The sequence below is a fragment of the Diceros bicornis genome, chromosome 29 (genome assembly GCF_020826845.1).
Source record: "Diceros bicornis minor isolate mBicDic1 chromosome 29, mDicBic1.mat.cur, whole genome shotgun sequence".
NCBI classification, from domain to species: Eukaryota; Metazoa; Chordata; class Mammalia; order Perissodactyla; family Rhinocerotidae; genus Diceros; species Diceros bicornis.
In genome coordinates, this window is record NC_080768.1 from 36,256,328 (window position 1) to 36,273,464 (window position 17,137).

The 17,137-nt window shown below is 33.1% G+C and overlaps 2 protein-coding genes across 5 annotated transcripts in view; both read left to right on the plus strand.

Annotated features, from left to right (window-relative positions):
• LOC131394054 (disintegrin and metalloproteinase domain-containing protein 5-like) overlaps positions 1-17,137 on the plus strand; it is a 601,035-nt gene that overhangs the window by 311,400 nt on the left and 272,498 nt on the right. The gene's annotated exons all lie outside the window — the stretch shown is intronic.
• LOC131393849 (disintegrin and metalloproteinase domain-containing protein 32-like) overlaps positions 1-17,137 on the plus strand; it is a 165,316-nt gene that overhangs the window by 98,177 nt on the left and 50,002 nt on the right. The window contains 1 exon segment of the mRNA XM_058524842.1: positions 13,210-13,290. Coding sequence (XP_058380825.1) covers positions 13,210-13,290 — 81 coding nt within the window.

Below are 17,137 nucleotides of genomic sequence, written 5' to 3' on the forward strand. Positions count from 1 at the left end.
ACCTTAGTCGGTAAAGCAGTGGCAGGATTTGAGAGGATTGACTCCAATTTTGAAAGAAATTCTACTGTGGGTAAAATATTATCAGACAGCATTGCATGCTACAGAGAAATTGTTTGTAAAAGGAAGAGTCAATCAATGCAGCAAACTTGACTGTTGCCTTATTTTAAGAAATTGCCACAGCCACCCCAGCCTTCAGCAACCACTACCCTGATCAGCAGCCATCAACATCAAGGCAACACCCTCTACCAGCAAAAAGATTACAATTCGCTGAAGGCTTGGCTGATGGTTAGCATTTTTTAGCAATAAAGCATTTTAAAATTAAGGTATGTACATTGTGACATTTGCTTTTTTGTGGTGGTCCAGAACTGACCCTGCAATATCTCCGAGGTATGCCTGTATTTATATAGATCTGTTTCTAAGTTCTCTATCCTGTTCCACTGACCCATTTGTCTATTCTTCTGCCAGTAACACACAGTCATGATTACTATGGCTATATAATAAGTCTTGAAATTGTTAGACAGATTCCTCTCCCTCTTTTTTTTTCAAATTTATTTTAGCTAGTTCCTTTGTTTTTCCACATAGATTTTAGAATAATATTGTCCTTATCTACAAAAAAATCTTCCTGGGATTTTGATAGGACTTGGGTCAAGCCTATATATCAGTTGGGGGAGAACTGACGTCTGTACTATGTTGCCTCTTCCAATTTATGAATACGCTATGTCTTCCTATTTATTTAGATCTTTGATTTCTTCATCAGCATTTTGGGGTTTATAGCATCCCAGTCCTGTACATATTTTATTAGATTTATATCTAAGTATTTTATTTTTTTGAGCAATTGTAAGTGGTATTGTATTTTTTTTTTTTTGAGGAAGATTAGCCCTGAGCTAACATCTGTTGCCAATCCTACTCTTATGTGCTGAGGAATATTGGCCCTGGGCTAACATCTGTGCCCATCTCCCTGTACTTTATTTGAGACGCCACCTCAGTATGGCTTGACAAGCAGTATTATATTTTTAATTTCAATGTCTGGGTGTTCATTGCCAATATATAGGAACACAATTGATTTTTGTATATTTCTCTTGTATCCTGCAACCTTGATGAACTCACTTACTAGTTCTAAGAGAACTTTTGTGGGTTGCCTAGGAGTTTCTACACAGACAATCTGCATCTGCAATCTGTCATCTGCAAATAGGGCAATTTTTATTTTTTTCCTTTCTGATCTATATACCTTTTATTTTTTTCTTGCCTTATTGTACTGGCAGAATGTCCTGTACTATGTTGAATAAGTGTGGTGAGAGCTCACATCCCTGCTTTTTCCAAATTTTAGTGGGAAAGACTTTAGTTTGCACCATAAGTGTAATGTTAGCTGTAAGTTTTTTGCAGAAGCTCTTTATCAATTTGAGAAAGTTTCCCTCTATTCTTAGTTTTCTGAGTCTTTTTTTAGTCAAAAATGAGTGTTGAACTTTGTCAAATGTTTTTTCTGCATCAATTGATATGATCACGTGATTTTTCATCTTTAACCTGTTAACACAATGGATTACATTGATTGGTTTTCAAATATTGAACCAGCCTTGCATTCCTAGAATAAACCCCATGAGTCCATGGTGTTTTATTATTTTTATATATTTCTGAATTCTATTTGCTATGTTATTAAATATTTTTGTGTCTATTTTCAGGAGGGACATTGGTCTGTAATTTTCACTTTTGTAGTTTCTTTCTCTGGTTTGGTATCAGGGTAATATTAGCTCATAAAATGAATTGAAAATTTTTCCTCCTCTTCTGTTTTGTAGAAGAGATTGTATGAATTGGTATTAATTATTCTTTAATGTTAGTTAGAATTCTCTTGTAAAATCATCTGGGCCTGAAGATTTCATTTTTGAAAGGTTTTAAACTATAAATCCAGTTTCCAGAATAGTTATAGGGCTAATGTAATAATCTATTTCATTGTGGTAGTTTGTGTTTTTAGAGGACTTGATTTATTTCATCTAAGTTGTCAGATTTATGTGTGTAGATTTGTTTATAGTATTTCCTTATTATAGTTTCAGTATTTGTATAGTCTTTAGTGATAGCCTCTATTTCATTCATTTTTGTTCGCTTGTTTTTTTTTGTGTGTGTCAGCATTGCTACAGGTTGGTCTATTTTATTGATTTTTTCAAAGAACCAGCTGTTTGTTTCATTTATTTTATGTATTCATTTTCATCTCTGATTATTATCATTGTTTTTAATTAGTTTTGTTTTGGTTTATTTTATGTTTCTTTTTTCTAGGTTCTTTAGATTTGAACTTAGATTATTGATTTGAAACTTTTGCTTTTTTTAATGTAAGCATTTTAGTACTATAACTTTTCCTCTCAGCACCTAAAGAAAGCTTTAGCTTTCTTCTCAAATTTTTAGATGTTATTTTTTAAATTTTCATTCCATTCAATGTATTTTTAAAAAATTTTCCTTGAGACTTCTTCTTTTACCCATGGTTTATTTCAAAGTATGTTGTTTTATCCCCAAGTTGGAGATTTCCCCCATTATATTTTTGTTATTGATTTATTGTTTGATTCCGTTGTGTTCAGAGAACACATTTTATACAATTTAAATTCTCTTAAATTTGTTGAGGTGTTCTATGGCCCAGGATATGGTCTATCTTTGTATATATTCCATAGGCACTTGAAAAGTTGGTGGAATTGGGTTGGAATGTTTTATAAATATTGATTAGATCTCATTGGTTGATGGTGTCATTGAGTTTTTCTATATCCTTGCAGATTTTGTGTCTTGTTGTTCTATCAGTTGTTGAGATAGGCATGTAGAAGTCTCCAAATGTAATTGTGGGTGTGTCTATTTCTCCTTCAGCTTTATTAGTTTTTGCTTTGCAAAATTTGCAGCTTTGTTGTTTGGTACACACACATTTCAGATTGCTATGTCTTTTCGTATCATTATATAGTGTCCCTCTCTGCTGTAATTGTTTTGTTCTTATGTCTACTTTATTTGATCTTAATATAGCCTCTCTTGCTTTACTTTAATTAATATTTTCATGATATATCTTTTTCTTTTTAACCTACCTATATCATATTTGAAGTGAGTTTCTTGTAGACAGCGTATAGTTGGGTCATGGCTTTTAATCACTTTGCCAATCTCTCCTTTAATTGGTGTATTTATACTATTTAAATTTAATGTAATTATTGATATGTTGGGCTTAACACTGCCATTTAATTTTTTGTTTTCTGTTTTTTCTTTCTGTTTTTTGTTTCTTTGTTTTCCTTTTTTCTTGACTTTCTGTCGGTTACTTGAACATTTTTTAGAATTCCATTTTGATTTATCCATAGTTATTTGAGTGTATCTCTTCATATAACTCTTTAAGCGGTTGCCATAGCTATTACATTACATATGAATAGTTTATCACAGTCAAAATGGTGTCAAAATTTTACCAATTCAATTTACCAATATCAGGAATAAGAGAATCTATAAACATGAAAAATGCAGTAAGGGAATATAATGAATAATATTATGCAAATAAAATTGACTACTTAATTTACATAAAAAACTTCCTTGAAAGACACAAATTCCTCTCACTGAAGAAGAAATAGCTGACCCTTTTTAGCTCTACATCTAATGAAGAAAATGAATTTATAGTTAAAAAATCTTCCTACAAAAAAATTCCAGGTCTAGATTCCAATTATTTTACTAACATTTAAAAAAGAAATAATACCATGCCTACATAAACTCTTCCAGAAAATTGAAAAGGAGGAAACACTTCCTAACCAATTTTATGAGATCCGAATTACCTTTATACCAAAACTAGACAAAGACATTAGGAAAAAAGAAAACTACAGACAGTTTTCTTCATGATTATAGATGTAAAATTGTAAACAAAATTTTAGCAAATCAAATCCAACATATATAAAAAGGATAATATATTTTGACTAAATGTGGTTTATCCCAGGAGTACAAGTTTAACATTCAAAAATCAGTTTATAAAATTCATCCTATTAACAGTCTAAAAAAGACAAACTATATGATTATCTCAATACACACAGAAAACACGTTTGACAAAACCCAACACCCAATTCGTGATAAAAACTTTCAACAAACCAGCAACAGAATGGAACTTCATTCTTCTGATAAAGACCATATATCAGTAACCTACTATGAACAACATAGTTAATAGTGAAAGACTTAATGTTATGCCTCTAAGATTGGAAAAAGGCAAGAATGTTTGCTCTCACTATAGGTGTTCAGCATCATACTAGAGATCCTATCCTGCTCGATAGGCAAAAAAATAAAATAAAAGGCATATGAATTGGAAAGTAAGAAATACAATTTTCACTGTTTATGTATGATGTGATTGTCTACCTAGAAAATCCCAGAGTCCACAAAAAAGCTACTAGAATTCATAAGTGAGTTTAGCGAGTTCACATGTTTCAAAATCAATGAACAAAAATCAATCTGATTTTTATATACTAGCAATAAAATGTTTGAAACTTCAGCAAAATGAACCATTCACAATAGCGCTAATATTGTTTAAGGGTACAAACTTGCAATGAGTAGTAAATAAGACCTAGAGATCTAATACACCGTGTATTATAGACCTAGAAAACAGTGTTGTATTATAATCTTCAAACTTGCTAAGACCCTAGAACTTAATTATTCCAACCACTAAAAAGAAATGATAACTATGTGATGTGATAGAGATGCTAATTATTGCTACAATGGCAGTCATTGCCATTGTAAAAATATATTACAATATGTTTGTTGTTAGTGCTGTCAAGTCGATTTTGAATCCTAGTGACCCTGTGTACAGCAGAGCGGGACCCTGCCCAGTCTTTTTGCACCATCCTCTCACCTCTAGCGCTATATCAGACAATACTTCGCTGCTGTTCACAGGGTTTTCATGGCCTGGTTTTTCAGAAGTATGTGGCCGGGTCATTCTTCCTAATCTGTCTTAGTCTGAAGCTCTACTGAAACCTGTCAACCATGGGTGACCATGCTTGTATTTGAAATACTGGTGGCATAGCTTTCAGCATGCAGCCGCCACAGTACAGCAACCAACAGACAGTGTAGTTCCCTGACCAAGAAATGAACCCAGGCCTTGATGATGAGAGAGCCAAATCTTAACCACTAGACCACCAAGACTGACTATTACAATATATAAATTTATCAAATTAACATATTGTACACCTTAAATTTATACAATGTTATGTGTCAAGTATATTTCAATAAAAAATAAAATTAAGAAGTAAATAAAAGTTTTTTCATTCTGTGTTCAAAAAAATAGCTCTAAAGACTATTTTTGACAAAAGTTCAAAAGAAATTAAATGGTCTTTTCAAGAATTGGTGCTGAATAGTTGGTTACTCATATGCAAAACATGGCCTCCATCCATACCTCATAGCATATATAATAAGTAACTCAAAATGAGTGATAGAGCTAAATGAGTAAAACTTAAAACTTCTAGCAAAAGACATACTAGAGGAATCTTTGTAACCTTTTGTTAGGCAAAGATATTTTAACACCAAAAGCATGATTCATAAAATAAAAAATTGATAAGTTGATGATAAGAAATTCATCAAATTTCTGCTCTTTGAAATATACTGTTAAGAAAATGAAAAGATAAACCACAGCCAAATACTCATAAAAAATATTTTGAAATCACATGTTTGGTAAAGGACATGTACCTGAATGCCTAAAGAACAGTTAAAACTCAGTAATAAGAAAACAACCCAGTAAAAAGTGGACAAAGTATTTGAAGTCACTTCACCAAAGAAGTATATTGATGGCAAATCAATATATGAAAGACACTCAACATCATTACTCATTAGGGAAATGTAAATTAAAACCACAGTAACAAACTATTGTACTCTTATAATGACTAAATCAAAACAAAACAAAACAAAAACCTGACAATGCCATCTGCTGGAGATTATGCAGAATAAGTGGAACTTTTCTGCGTTGCTGGTGAGAATGCAAAATCTTACAGTTCCTTTGGAAAACAGTTGGGCCATTTCTTGTGAGGTTAAACGTACACTTACAATATGATTTGGTAATCCTTCTCTGAGGCATTTACCTAAGTGAAATAAAAACTTATGTTAAAACAAAAACTTGTAGGAGAATGTTTATAGTGGCTTTATTCATAATCACTCCAAACTGGAAACAATTCAAATGTCCCTACTTGTAAATAGATAAACAAATTGTGATATATCAATACAATGAATCACTACTCAAAAATTAAAAGGAATGAACTACCAATATACGTAACACTATGGATGAGTCACAAATTTATTTTGCTTAGTGAAAGAATCTATTTTATATACATACAGACACTATACACATATATATGCATCTATAACATGCCTATTCTCTGGAAAAGGCAAAACATAGGAACAGAAAACAGATGAGAAGTTGCCAAAGACTTGGTGTTGGGGGAGATGTATGTATGTACATATATATGTATGGGAGATTTTTGGGGGTTGATGGAACTACTCCATATCTTAATTACAGTGGTGGTTACATAGTATATGCTTTAGTCAAAACAATACTGTACATTAAAAAGGGTAAATTTTATTGTAAGTTATACAATAATTTTTAAAATGAAGAATGGAATTAAAAAATTATGAGTCCATAGGGATCATTTTCATCACTTTTAATGGATTTAATCGTAATTAGAATTATGGTATTTTTACCTAGCTTCTTTAATTTCATAAATGTTTTTCTTTTCCTCTGAGAATGTAAGTTTCTCATTTCATTCATATGAATATATATTGCTTTACCTACATTTTTTTTTTCTTTTGCTGAGCAAGATTTGCCCTGAGCTGACAGTTCTTTTTTGAGTGTATCTCATTGAAGATGTACAAGGAACTTTGTTCCAAATTCTTTTGAAATAAATCCTTTCTCTATTACTAAATTTATATTAGATTAGTTTGATTTATTTAGATTTGTTTCCAAAACTTAATTTTATGTTTTTGAATTGGTAACACATTTACATTATTCAAAAGTCAAACCTATAAGGAAAAGTATACACAGAAAATTCTTAAAATTTTTTTTCAATCCTATAACCATCTTTATTACATGTATTTTTAACCACTTCTCTAAATGCATTACAGAATGGCTATCACATCCATCACCTGAAATAACACTGTTCTCAACATAGCAAGCAGTTAGCACAAATGTAACCATCTTTACAGAAAATTCTCCCTTTCAGTCTGCCACCTCCGTCCTTTGCTTCTTGGTGCCATGGAGTCAAATCATTTTTATCAGTGACTTTTGTATTCTTTTAGTGGCCTTTGTGTAAATATAAGCAAGTAAATGTATTTATTCTTATTGTGTCTCCTTTCTTAAACAAAAGGATGCATGTCATATAACTCACATTTTGCCCTTGCCTTTTTACTTAATATAACTCAGAGTCTTCTTCATGTAAGAACATAGAGCTCTTACTTATTTTTAACCCCTATATAATAGGGGTTAGAAATCATTGTGTGATTGTGTGTAGTTTATTTAATTAGTTCCCTAATAATTGGCAATTAGACTACTTCTGGTATTTTATTATTATAAAGAATCTAACAGTAAAAATACTTCATATATGTGTCATTTTATGTATTTTATGTATGTGTATGTGCGTCTGGAAGGCAAATTCCCAGGAATGAGATTGCTGGGTAGTGTAACTATAATTTTTTTTTTTTTTTGTGAGTAAGATCAGCTCTGAGCTAACATCCATGCAAATCCTCCTCTTTTTGCTGAGGAAGACAGGCCCTAAGCTAACATCTATTGCCAATCCTCCTCCTTTTTTTCCCCCCTTTTTCTCCCCAAAGCCCCAGTAGATAGTAGTATGTCATAGTTGCACATCCTTCTAGCTGCTGTATGTGGGACGCTGCCTCAGCATGGCCGGACAAGCTGTACGTTGGTGCGTGCCCGGACCCGAACCCAGGCCACCAGTAGCGGAGAGCGCACGCTTAACCACTAAGCCATGGGGCTGGCCCCTGTAACTATAATTTTGATAGCCAATACCAGATTTTAGCACATTACACACCCATCAATAATGTATGAGAGGGTCTGTTTCCCCGCAGTCTTGCCAACAAAATATCTGGTCAAAATTTGTTTTTACCTGTGTGGTATGTGAGAAATCATATCTTGGTGTAGTTTTAATTTTCATGACACATATAAATAGGTAGATGGATAGATAGATAGACCTAGATATAAAGATAGATAAATTTTGTTTTCTTGCAATGAGAAGTAGTTTTCTTTCCCAATTGATAATTTGACTTTTGACTTAACTTCTTGCGTGTGGGTTTTTTTAACTGCCATACAAAATATTTATTTATTTATTTATTTATTTATTTATTTATTTATTTATTTATTTATTTATTTATTTTGTGAGGAAGATCAGCCCTGAGCTAACACCCGATGCCAATCCTCCTCTTTTTGCCAAGGAAGATTGGCCCTGGGCTAACATCCGTGCCCATCTTCCTCTATTTTATATGGGATGCTGCCACAGCATGGCTTGACAAGCAGTGTGTTGGTGCTTGCCTGGGATCCAAACCTGCGAACCCCGGGCTGCTGAAGCGGAGTGTGTGCACTTAACCACTGTGCTACCTACCAGGCTGGTCCCCTAAATATTTATATTTTTATGAAGGAGAATTTATTAGGTTTTTATTTGATGATTTCTGGATTTTGAGTCATAATTAAAAAGACATTCCCCCTTCATGGTTATAAAGGAAATTTTAAATTTATTTTCCATGGAAATTTTAGAATCAACCTGTCCAGCTCCTAACAAATGTTGGTATTTTTATTAGGACCACGTTAAATTTATAAATCAACTTATGGAGAATTGTTGAGTCTTCAAACCTCACATATATTATGTCTTTCTACTTGTTTTGGCCTTCAGAAGTTAGTTTCTCTCTATAGGTTTTATACATTTCTTGATAACTTTTCCTCTGTATTTTATCTTTCCAGTTGCTGTTATAAATGGATCTGCTATCTACTAGCAAGATGTTGCTTTTAAGAATAAGAATTACTTAATTTTCATCTACAGGAATACCTCATTTTATTGGTCTTTACTTTATTGTGCTTCACAGATACCATGTTTTTTACAAGACCAGCAAAAGGTTAAAACTCACTGAAGACTCAAATGATGGGTAGCACATTTTAGCAATAAAGTATTTTTAAATTAATGTATGTACATTGTTTTTTTAGACATAATGCTACTGCAGTTAATAGACTAGAGTATAGGGTAAAATAACTTTTATATGTACACGAGAAACCAAAAAACTCATGTGACCTGCTTTATTGCGATATCCACTTTATTGTGGTGGTCTGGAACTGAACCTGCATTATCTCCGGGTATGCCTGTATTCATTTTATATTCTACTGCCTTACTAAATATCTTTATTGTTTTTAATAGTTCTTAAGTGTATTACCTTGGTTTTTTTCATGCATACAAATACCATCTACAAATACAGGTAGTTTTATCTCTTTTTCCTTCATTTTATATTTTCAATTTCTTTCTCTAATCTTACTGCTTTGGCTAATTTAGTACAATGTTAAATATTAGTGGTAATAATGGTAACATGGGTCATGTCTGTTTTCTTCTTTACTTTAGTGGGAATATTACCTTGTTCAGTAAGATGCTTTTTAGCTTTTTGGGTTAAAATGTATGTGTGTGTGTGTGCATGCACCTGCCTGTCTTTGTGTGTGTATAATATTAAGGCAGTAGCCATAGAACCATGTTATAGAAACAGTTTGAAAAATAATCTTTTAGCTTTTATAGAGATGACATAAGATATTCTCCTTAGCTCTCTTAATACAAATAATTACATTAATATATTTCCCAACCTTGAACTATCCTTGCATTCTTAGAAGAAACCTCACTTTGGCATGATGTATTCTTTTAATAGGACATTGAACTTTGATTGCATTAATAAATGAGATTGCTGTAAGAGAATTTATCCCATTAGAAATGTAGAAATTATGGTGCAATCAGCATCCTTGAACTTGAGTAATACTCCTTCTTGATATCTTGATATTATTTTACTGCAGCAACATATTTTGCATATCTACAGTGAGTAAGGTCCTAGAACAGACACTATGAAAATACAATAATTAACAATAATTTTCTATGGTCTCTGTACTCCAGAAGTTTATAATCTGGTATGAATAAGTCATACAGTAGGCACTATGAACATTGCAAAGTTAAGTTTTTTTAACTTTTTACAACAAATGTTTACTGAGATAGTATAACACAGCGATTCAGAATTTAAGCTCTGGAGGCCAACTGCCTGTATTTAACTTCAACTCTGTCACCTAGGGCCAGTGACCATCTCTGCTTCAGTTTACCCCCTTTTGTTTTTCTTATTTTTATTTTTCTACAGCTTTATTGAGGTAAAATTGACAAATAAAAATTGTATATATTTAAAGTGTCCAATGTGATGTTTTGATGTGTGTATACATTGTGAAATGATTACCATAATCAAGCTAAATAACATATCTATTTCCTTACATAGTTACCATCTTTTTGTGTGTGTGGTGAGAACACTTAAGATCTACTCTCATAGCAAATTTCAAATATGCAAGACAGTATTATTAACTAGAGTCACCATGCTGTACATTAGACCTTCAGGACTTACTCATCCTACATAACTGAAACTGTACCATTTGAGCAGCATCTGCCTATTTCCTCCATCTGCCAACCCCTGGCAACCACCATTCTACTCTCTGTTTTTATGAACTGGACTATTTTAGATTTCACATATAGGTGAGATCATACAGTATTTGTCTTTATGTATGGTTTATTTCACTTAGCATAATCTTGTAGGGGGAAGAGGGAGAATCTCCCTCCGCCCTTTCCCTTAAGGTTCTTCTGGCTGGCCAAATAATCAACAAGACAGGTTAGCAGGAGAAAATAATACCAAGTTTAATAACATGTATACATGGGAGAAACTCAGAAATGAGCAACTCGTCCCTCTGTCTAAGCTGCTTTCTTAAGTATTGCAGCTAAAGGCGAAGGAACGTGTTGGGGGTGGGTAGTGGCCTGGGACTTCAGAGGGCAGAAGGACAATTCTTTTCAGGGTCATCTATTGATAATTTGGTCAGGGAGAGATAGAGTTTTTTGATAAAAGGGGCTTGGTGCCCCTCCCATTGCAACATCTATTTTACATTATCTTTATAGCCATCATGATAGAAGATCTGTTCCAGGAATGAGCCACCATGCCAGATTCTCTAGGCAGTTAGTGGGGGAGGTCAAATATCCTTATTGTCTTCAGCTCGAAATAATCCGCATACCAGAGTGGTGCTTCCTGGGGCAGCTTGCCCTGAGCACCATCAATCTCCTCCAAGTTTACCTATATTGCAAATGGCAGGATTTCCTTCCATTTTAAGGCTGAATAATATTCCATTGTACATAAACGTCATATTTTTTGTATCCGTTCATCTGTCAATGGACACTTAAAAAGTGGGCCTCTTGTGCAGCATCCCACTTGGCTGGAGGCACACACTATGTTCTCATCATCCTCTGAGAAATCATGGCTCAGGATGTTTCTCTTAGCATTGAACTATGCTACCTTGTAAAGTGATGGGTAAAGTGAAAGTGAAGGGTAAAAGTGAGGGTAAAAGTAAATTAAGTGAAGGGTAAAGTAAAGGGTAAAGTAAAACTTATTACCTCATTCATTGTGTCTATTCTTGGATTCAACGAGGATCTGGGGCTTCTTCTCTGGACACTTGGGCTCCCAGAAAGGTACTCTCATCCATGGATAGTTGTCAAAATCATTGTTTCTGTGGGGAAGTGAGGGCTGAAAACATATATTATACCATCTTGCTGATGTCACTCCACAGATTAGTGTTAGTACTTTATCTCTACTTATTTATAGTTTACAGGAGAAAAAAAGAGTGAGAGTGAGAGCAAGAGAAAGAGAGAATGAGAGAAAGAGACTCAAAATAATGTATAACAAATAGCCCAAATTAAAGAAGTACTAATTAAATTAGAAGTAGGAAGGCAGAATTAGGCATATTTAAATTCAGAGAAGGGATATGGAGATCATTCCAGGTTATGAAAACAATATGCTTAGAGGCATGAGACTAAATAAATTTTTAGTTCTTTTCAAAGAATATGGAATTCATAGAACTAGAGCTGGACCTTTGAATGAGGGAAAGGATACAAGAAACATTGAAGAAGTAAAACAGTAGATCTTGACAACTGATTTGATGTGGAGACTGGGCAGGCAGTATTAAGTAAAAACTAACTATTACTGAGTCCAGCTCATCAACAGTATGCATAGAGTTTTAGGGAAAGTCTTATCTATTCGGAGAACTATCTTGGATGAAGAAAGAGTGTAAACAGTTCTTAGACATTGAAATACAAAGCCAAAGTGGGTGTTAAGAGCAAATACTTGGCAACAAGTGCTGGAGGGGTTAGATGTAAACAATACCAGAGAGACAGAATAAAGGCAGCAGTGGGAAGACAGTGCAATTGAGACCGGTGGAGCATTGCAAATTGAGAATTGAGTACCAAGCTTCTTTACACACATTCTGGAATGTTTGTTTTGGTGGAGGCTCTAAAGATGGCAGAATATGTTTGGAGTGTCTATGCCTTAGTGGTTGAGCCTATGGCTCTGGATTCAAACTGCCCAAGTTCAAATTCTTCAGTAGCACTTACTAATCATGCTACCCTGAGAAAGTTATACTTTCCATATGATGTTTGGTTTGTTCAATGAGGATAAGGATAGTATCTGTTTCATTGGCTTGATTTGAGGATTAAATGGAATAATTTACGTAAATCTCTGAGAACTGTGCTATTATTATATGACAGTTTTTATGGGCCCTTACTCAAAGCAGAAATAGTAATGTTAAGTCGTAGAACAATAAAGTCATTCCTATGAGAAACTGGTGAGCTTTTCTACATGAGAGTGAAAAATTTTAATCTATGCTTTAAAACTTTTTCATTGTCACTCAACAAAATGCTTTTGATCAAAATATTTGGTCCAAGGCTTTGGTAACCCTAACCAAATGTGATGAGAACAGAAAAGCCATCAAAAACTTGGATATGTTTTAGAAATCCAGGGTGCTTAATCTCATTTAATTAAGAATATCTTCCAAAATTGAAACAATTAAGGACATATGGAAAGATCATACCCCAGTTTGCTTTAGACTAGGATTTTATGAACTACAGACGAATTATTAGCGGGAATGCTCTCATTTGAATTTTGTCAAAATTAATTACAAATATGTACCTATTTATTTAGCTATAGAGATCATCCAGATTATGTGGGAGCAACGTTTCCTGGAAAGATGTGTGTTACCCATTATTCTGCAGGAATTGCTTTGGTATGTAATTATTTAATCCTCTTATTTAAAAAATTTGTACATTTACAAATTATCCAAGGCTAGCCCTGGTGGTCTAGTGGTTAAGTTTTGCGCACTCTACTTCAGTGGCCTGGGTTCGGTTCCCAGGCATAGAACTACACCACTCGCCTGTCTGTCAGTGGCCACGCTGTGGTGGTGGCTCACATACAAAAAGAGGAAGATTGGTAGCAGATGTTAGCTCAGAGCAAATTTTCCTCAGCAAAAACAAGCAAAGAAACAAACTATCCAACATTATAGCATATATTTTATACAGTTTACATTTATATTTACATTTAGAGATTGCATTTATTTTCCATAATTAAAAATTTGAACTGTGTAGAAGGAAGAGTATTCTGTAGAACAAGGATCTTGTTGCAATTTGCTGGAAGTTGAGTGGAATAAAAATATCATAAATACACAGATATTCCTTAATATATAGAGTAGTGCATCATGAAAAATTATCTGTAAAGAAATTTCTATAACCCAAATTGACTTTTGCTTGCAGACATAAAATTGGAGAAATAGTCTTACAGATAAAATAGCTTCAAAATCAAAACAACAAAAAGTATGATAAAAATCCTTTAAAATGTTTCACACCTTTGAACGACAATATTTAAAAGAAAATTTTCAGTCTATTTTAAACATTTGTAGTAATTATAAATATTTTATATATATAAATAAATTATTGGTACAATTAGATGCATCATTGACAGGCGAAGTAATTTGTTGAGCCCTTTTCCTACACTATTCATTCTTTTTAAAAACAAGTTTAAGGGGCCGACCCTGTGGCTTAGTGGTTGGGTACGCGTGTTCTGCTACTGGCGGCCCAGGTTTGGATCCGGGCGCGCACCGATGCACCGATTGTCTGGCCATAGTGAGGCAGTATCCCACATACAGCAACTAGAGGGATGTGCAACTATGACGTACAACTATGACTACTGGGGCTTTGAGGAGAAAAGGGGGAAAAAAAAGGAGGAGGATTGGCAACAGATGTTAGCTCAGGGCTGATCTTCCTCAAAAAAAAAAAAGTTTAAGTACTATACGTTTTTTTAATTACAAAATAACTTACATTATTCTTGTCCATTTTTTAAAGTATATATAAGAACATATAAGAGAATTCATATAACCTGTTGTCTTCCCACTCAGAAAGTGATAACCACTATTAACATTTTGATTGATATGTATCTTGTACTTTGTGTCTTTCTCTGTTACTGTGTCTCCCTCTCTGCATATATTTTTGCAAAGTTGGGATTTTGTGGCATATATTTTTATTTGATACTCTTTTAATTAGTTTTATTATAGAATTTATGCATGCACATGGTGAAATTGTTTTAATTATAGGTATTGAAAGCAAAAATTTATTGTAACACTTTCTCCTTTATTCCCTTCATGTAGTTCTAATTAAGATCTTCTAATTGCTGTTTAAATTCTTCTGATAGTTAAATTTATTTATTTAAAATATATATGCTCTTACTCATATTTTGATTTATAAACTTTAGACAATATTGGTAATATTATCTTAGACATAGCCCACTCTTTCTGTGTGTGATAAATATATTCTTATATTTTTTTATTTTAATAATATTTATGTTATTATTAAAATATATTATTATATTATTTGTTTATATATAATTATATATATTATACATATTATATCATATATACAGAATACATATAATAATATATATTACCATTTTAATAATATTTATATTTTTATTATTTATATTTTACTATTTAAATAATATCTATTTACCTTAGGCAATGTCCTTTGATTACTTGCTATGAAAAAGAAGAGATATAAAATAGTTGTACACTTCTCATATCCATTGTCAAGATTTATAAAATTTATAATTTATTCTATAGATCTTTTGTACCTTGGCCTACAGATTGATTTAAAAGTTAAATCAATAAATAGTATTTTACAGTATTATGAATATATAAATGATGTTAACTGTTGAATAAAGAAATAAATATATTGTTATGCTCATAAAACTTTGGTGGTCAAAGAAGGGCCTTTTAGGCTTCACGGTCTAATGGAGCTTCTTAAATTTTTTTCCAACTTCTTTTACTTCTATGGGTGAAATCAACTGCTACAGAAAATTAAGCCTCATTTTCTTTTTCTTGGAATCTTTTGCTGTTTTTTCTGGAATAAATCATGAGTTTCTTTTTTTTAAACACAGTGTGTATAAATGGAAAACATTGAGTTCTTTTATTAATGAAAATACTTTTGCTTTCCATCCTCATCTGATGGATAATTTGGCTAGGTATAAAATCCTAGTTCTGATATCTTTCTATCTCAGTGTTTTGAAGATTGATGTATTGTGCTTTTGTTAAGTCATTATGAAGTGAAAGGATGGCAAGGAAATGGAGGGTGTTTGTAAGAGAATTTGAACTGGTTAAGGGAGGAGAGAAGTCAGTAAGGAAGTTAGGTACAGGGAAAATGTAGGAACCGTGGTTTGGATATGCTGGTGGGTACAGGGATTGTTGGAGTTGAGGTCCTAGAGGAGTGATCAGGAAAGAAAGTAGGTGGTCAGGATGTGGGATGCACTTTACAGAGATGATGGAGGAGTTGCAGTTATTGATAAAGGTCTGTTGACAAGGCCTATGGTGTGAACCATAGGAATGAGTGACTGAGGCCGGGTATAGGATAGAATCATTGGAGGAGATGAATTCAAGGAATGATGCTTTTATAAAGCTTTTATGCCTATACTTTTATAAAACCTTTATGTTTCTTTGTTTAAAAACTTTTATACTTTTACCATAATTGAATATATCTCTAAACAAGAATTGTTTTTTATGCTTTAAACATAATATAAATTGTATCATACTGTGTCATTCTGCAATTTGAATTTTTTGTTTCTACTTATAATTTTGAGATTTATCCATCCTGACACGTGGATTTTAGTTAATTTTTTGAAACTTTATTTTTTTAAGAGAAATTTTAGGTTCACAGCAAAATTGAGAGGAAAGCATAGACATATCTCATATATGCCCTGCTCTCACAAATGCATAGCCTCCCTCACTGTTAACATCTCATCCCCGAGTGGTACATTTGTTACAAATGATGAACCTACAGTGACACATTATAATCACCCAAAGTCCATAGTTTACACTAGGGTTCACTCTTGGTGTTGTACATTCTCTCAGTTCTGACAAATGTATAATGACATATATCTACCATTTTAGTATCATACAGAGTAGTTTCACTGTCCTCAGAATCCTTTGTCTCTAGTTAATTTTTTGCATTGGTGTGTGATGTTTCATTATATGAATATACCGCACTGTATCCTGCATGCTTTTTGTGGGCATTTTGGTTGTTTCTATTTTTGCCATTACAAACAATATTTAATAAACATCTCTATATATACCTCTTCCAATTTCTATTTGATCCTTTTTTTTTTTTTTAACAAACCTCAGTTTTCAGATAGGCATACTCCTGCTCATATAGAAGTCTTCATTCCCTAACTCTTTTCGTAGCCAGATTTTTCAACGTTTCATCCAGTGAGATGTAAGCAGAAATAACATTTGGAACTTCCAGGAAGCTTCTTTAAAGGGATGGTACCTATTCTTCATTGTGGCCTTTCTCCAATCTGCTGTTTAAAATCCCATGTGAAGACAAAGTCATTACCTAGGCATGATGGACTAAGAAGCTGGAAGGAGCCCAGGTCCCTGAAGGGCAAGAAGCCGCTTTTATGTGAGAAAGAAATAAACTTCTTCCTATTAGAAAATGTCATTATTGAGTTTTCTGTCTCATGCAGCTATATATAATCCTTGCCAATTCAGCAGTATTTCTTGTAAACAGCATATAACTGGAACTGTTGTTCCCTA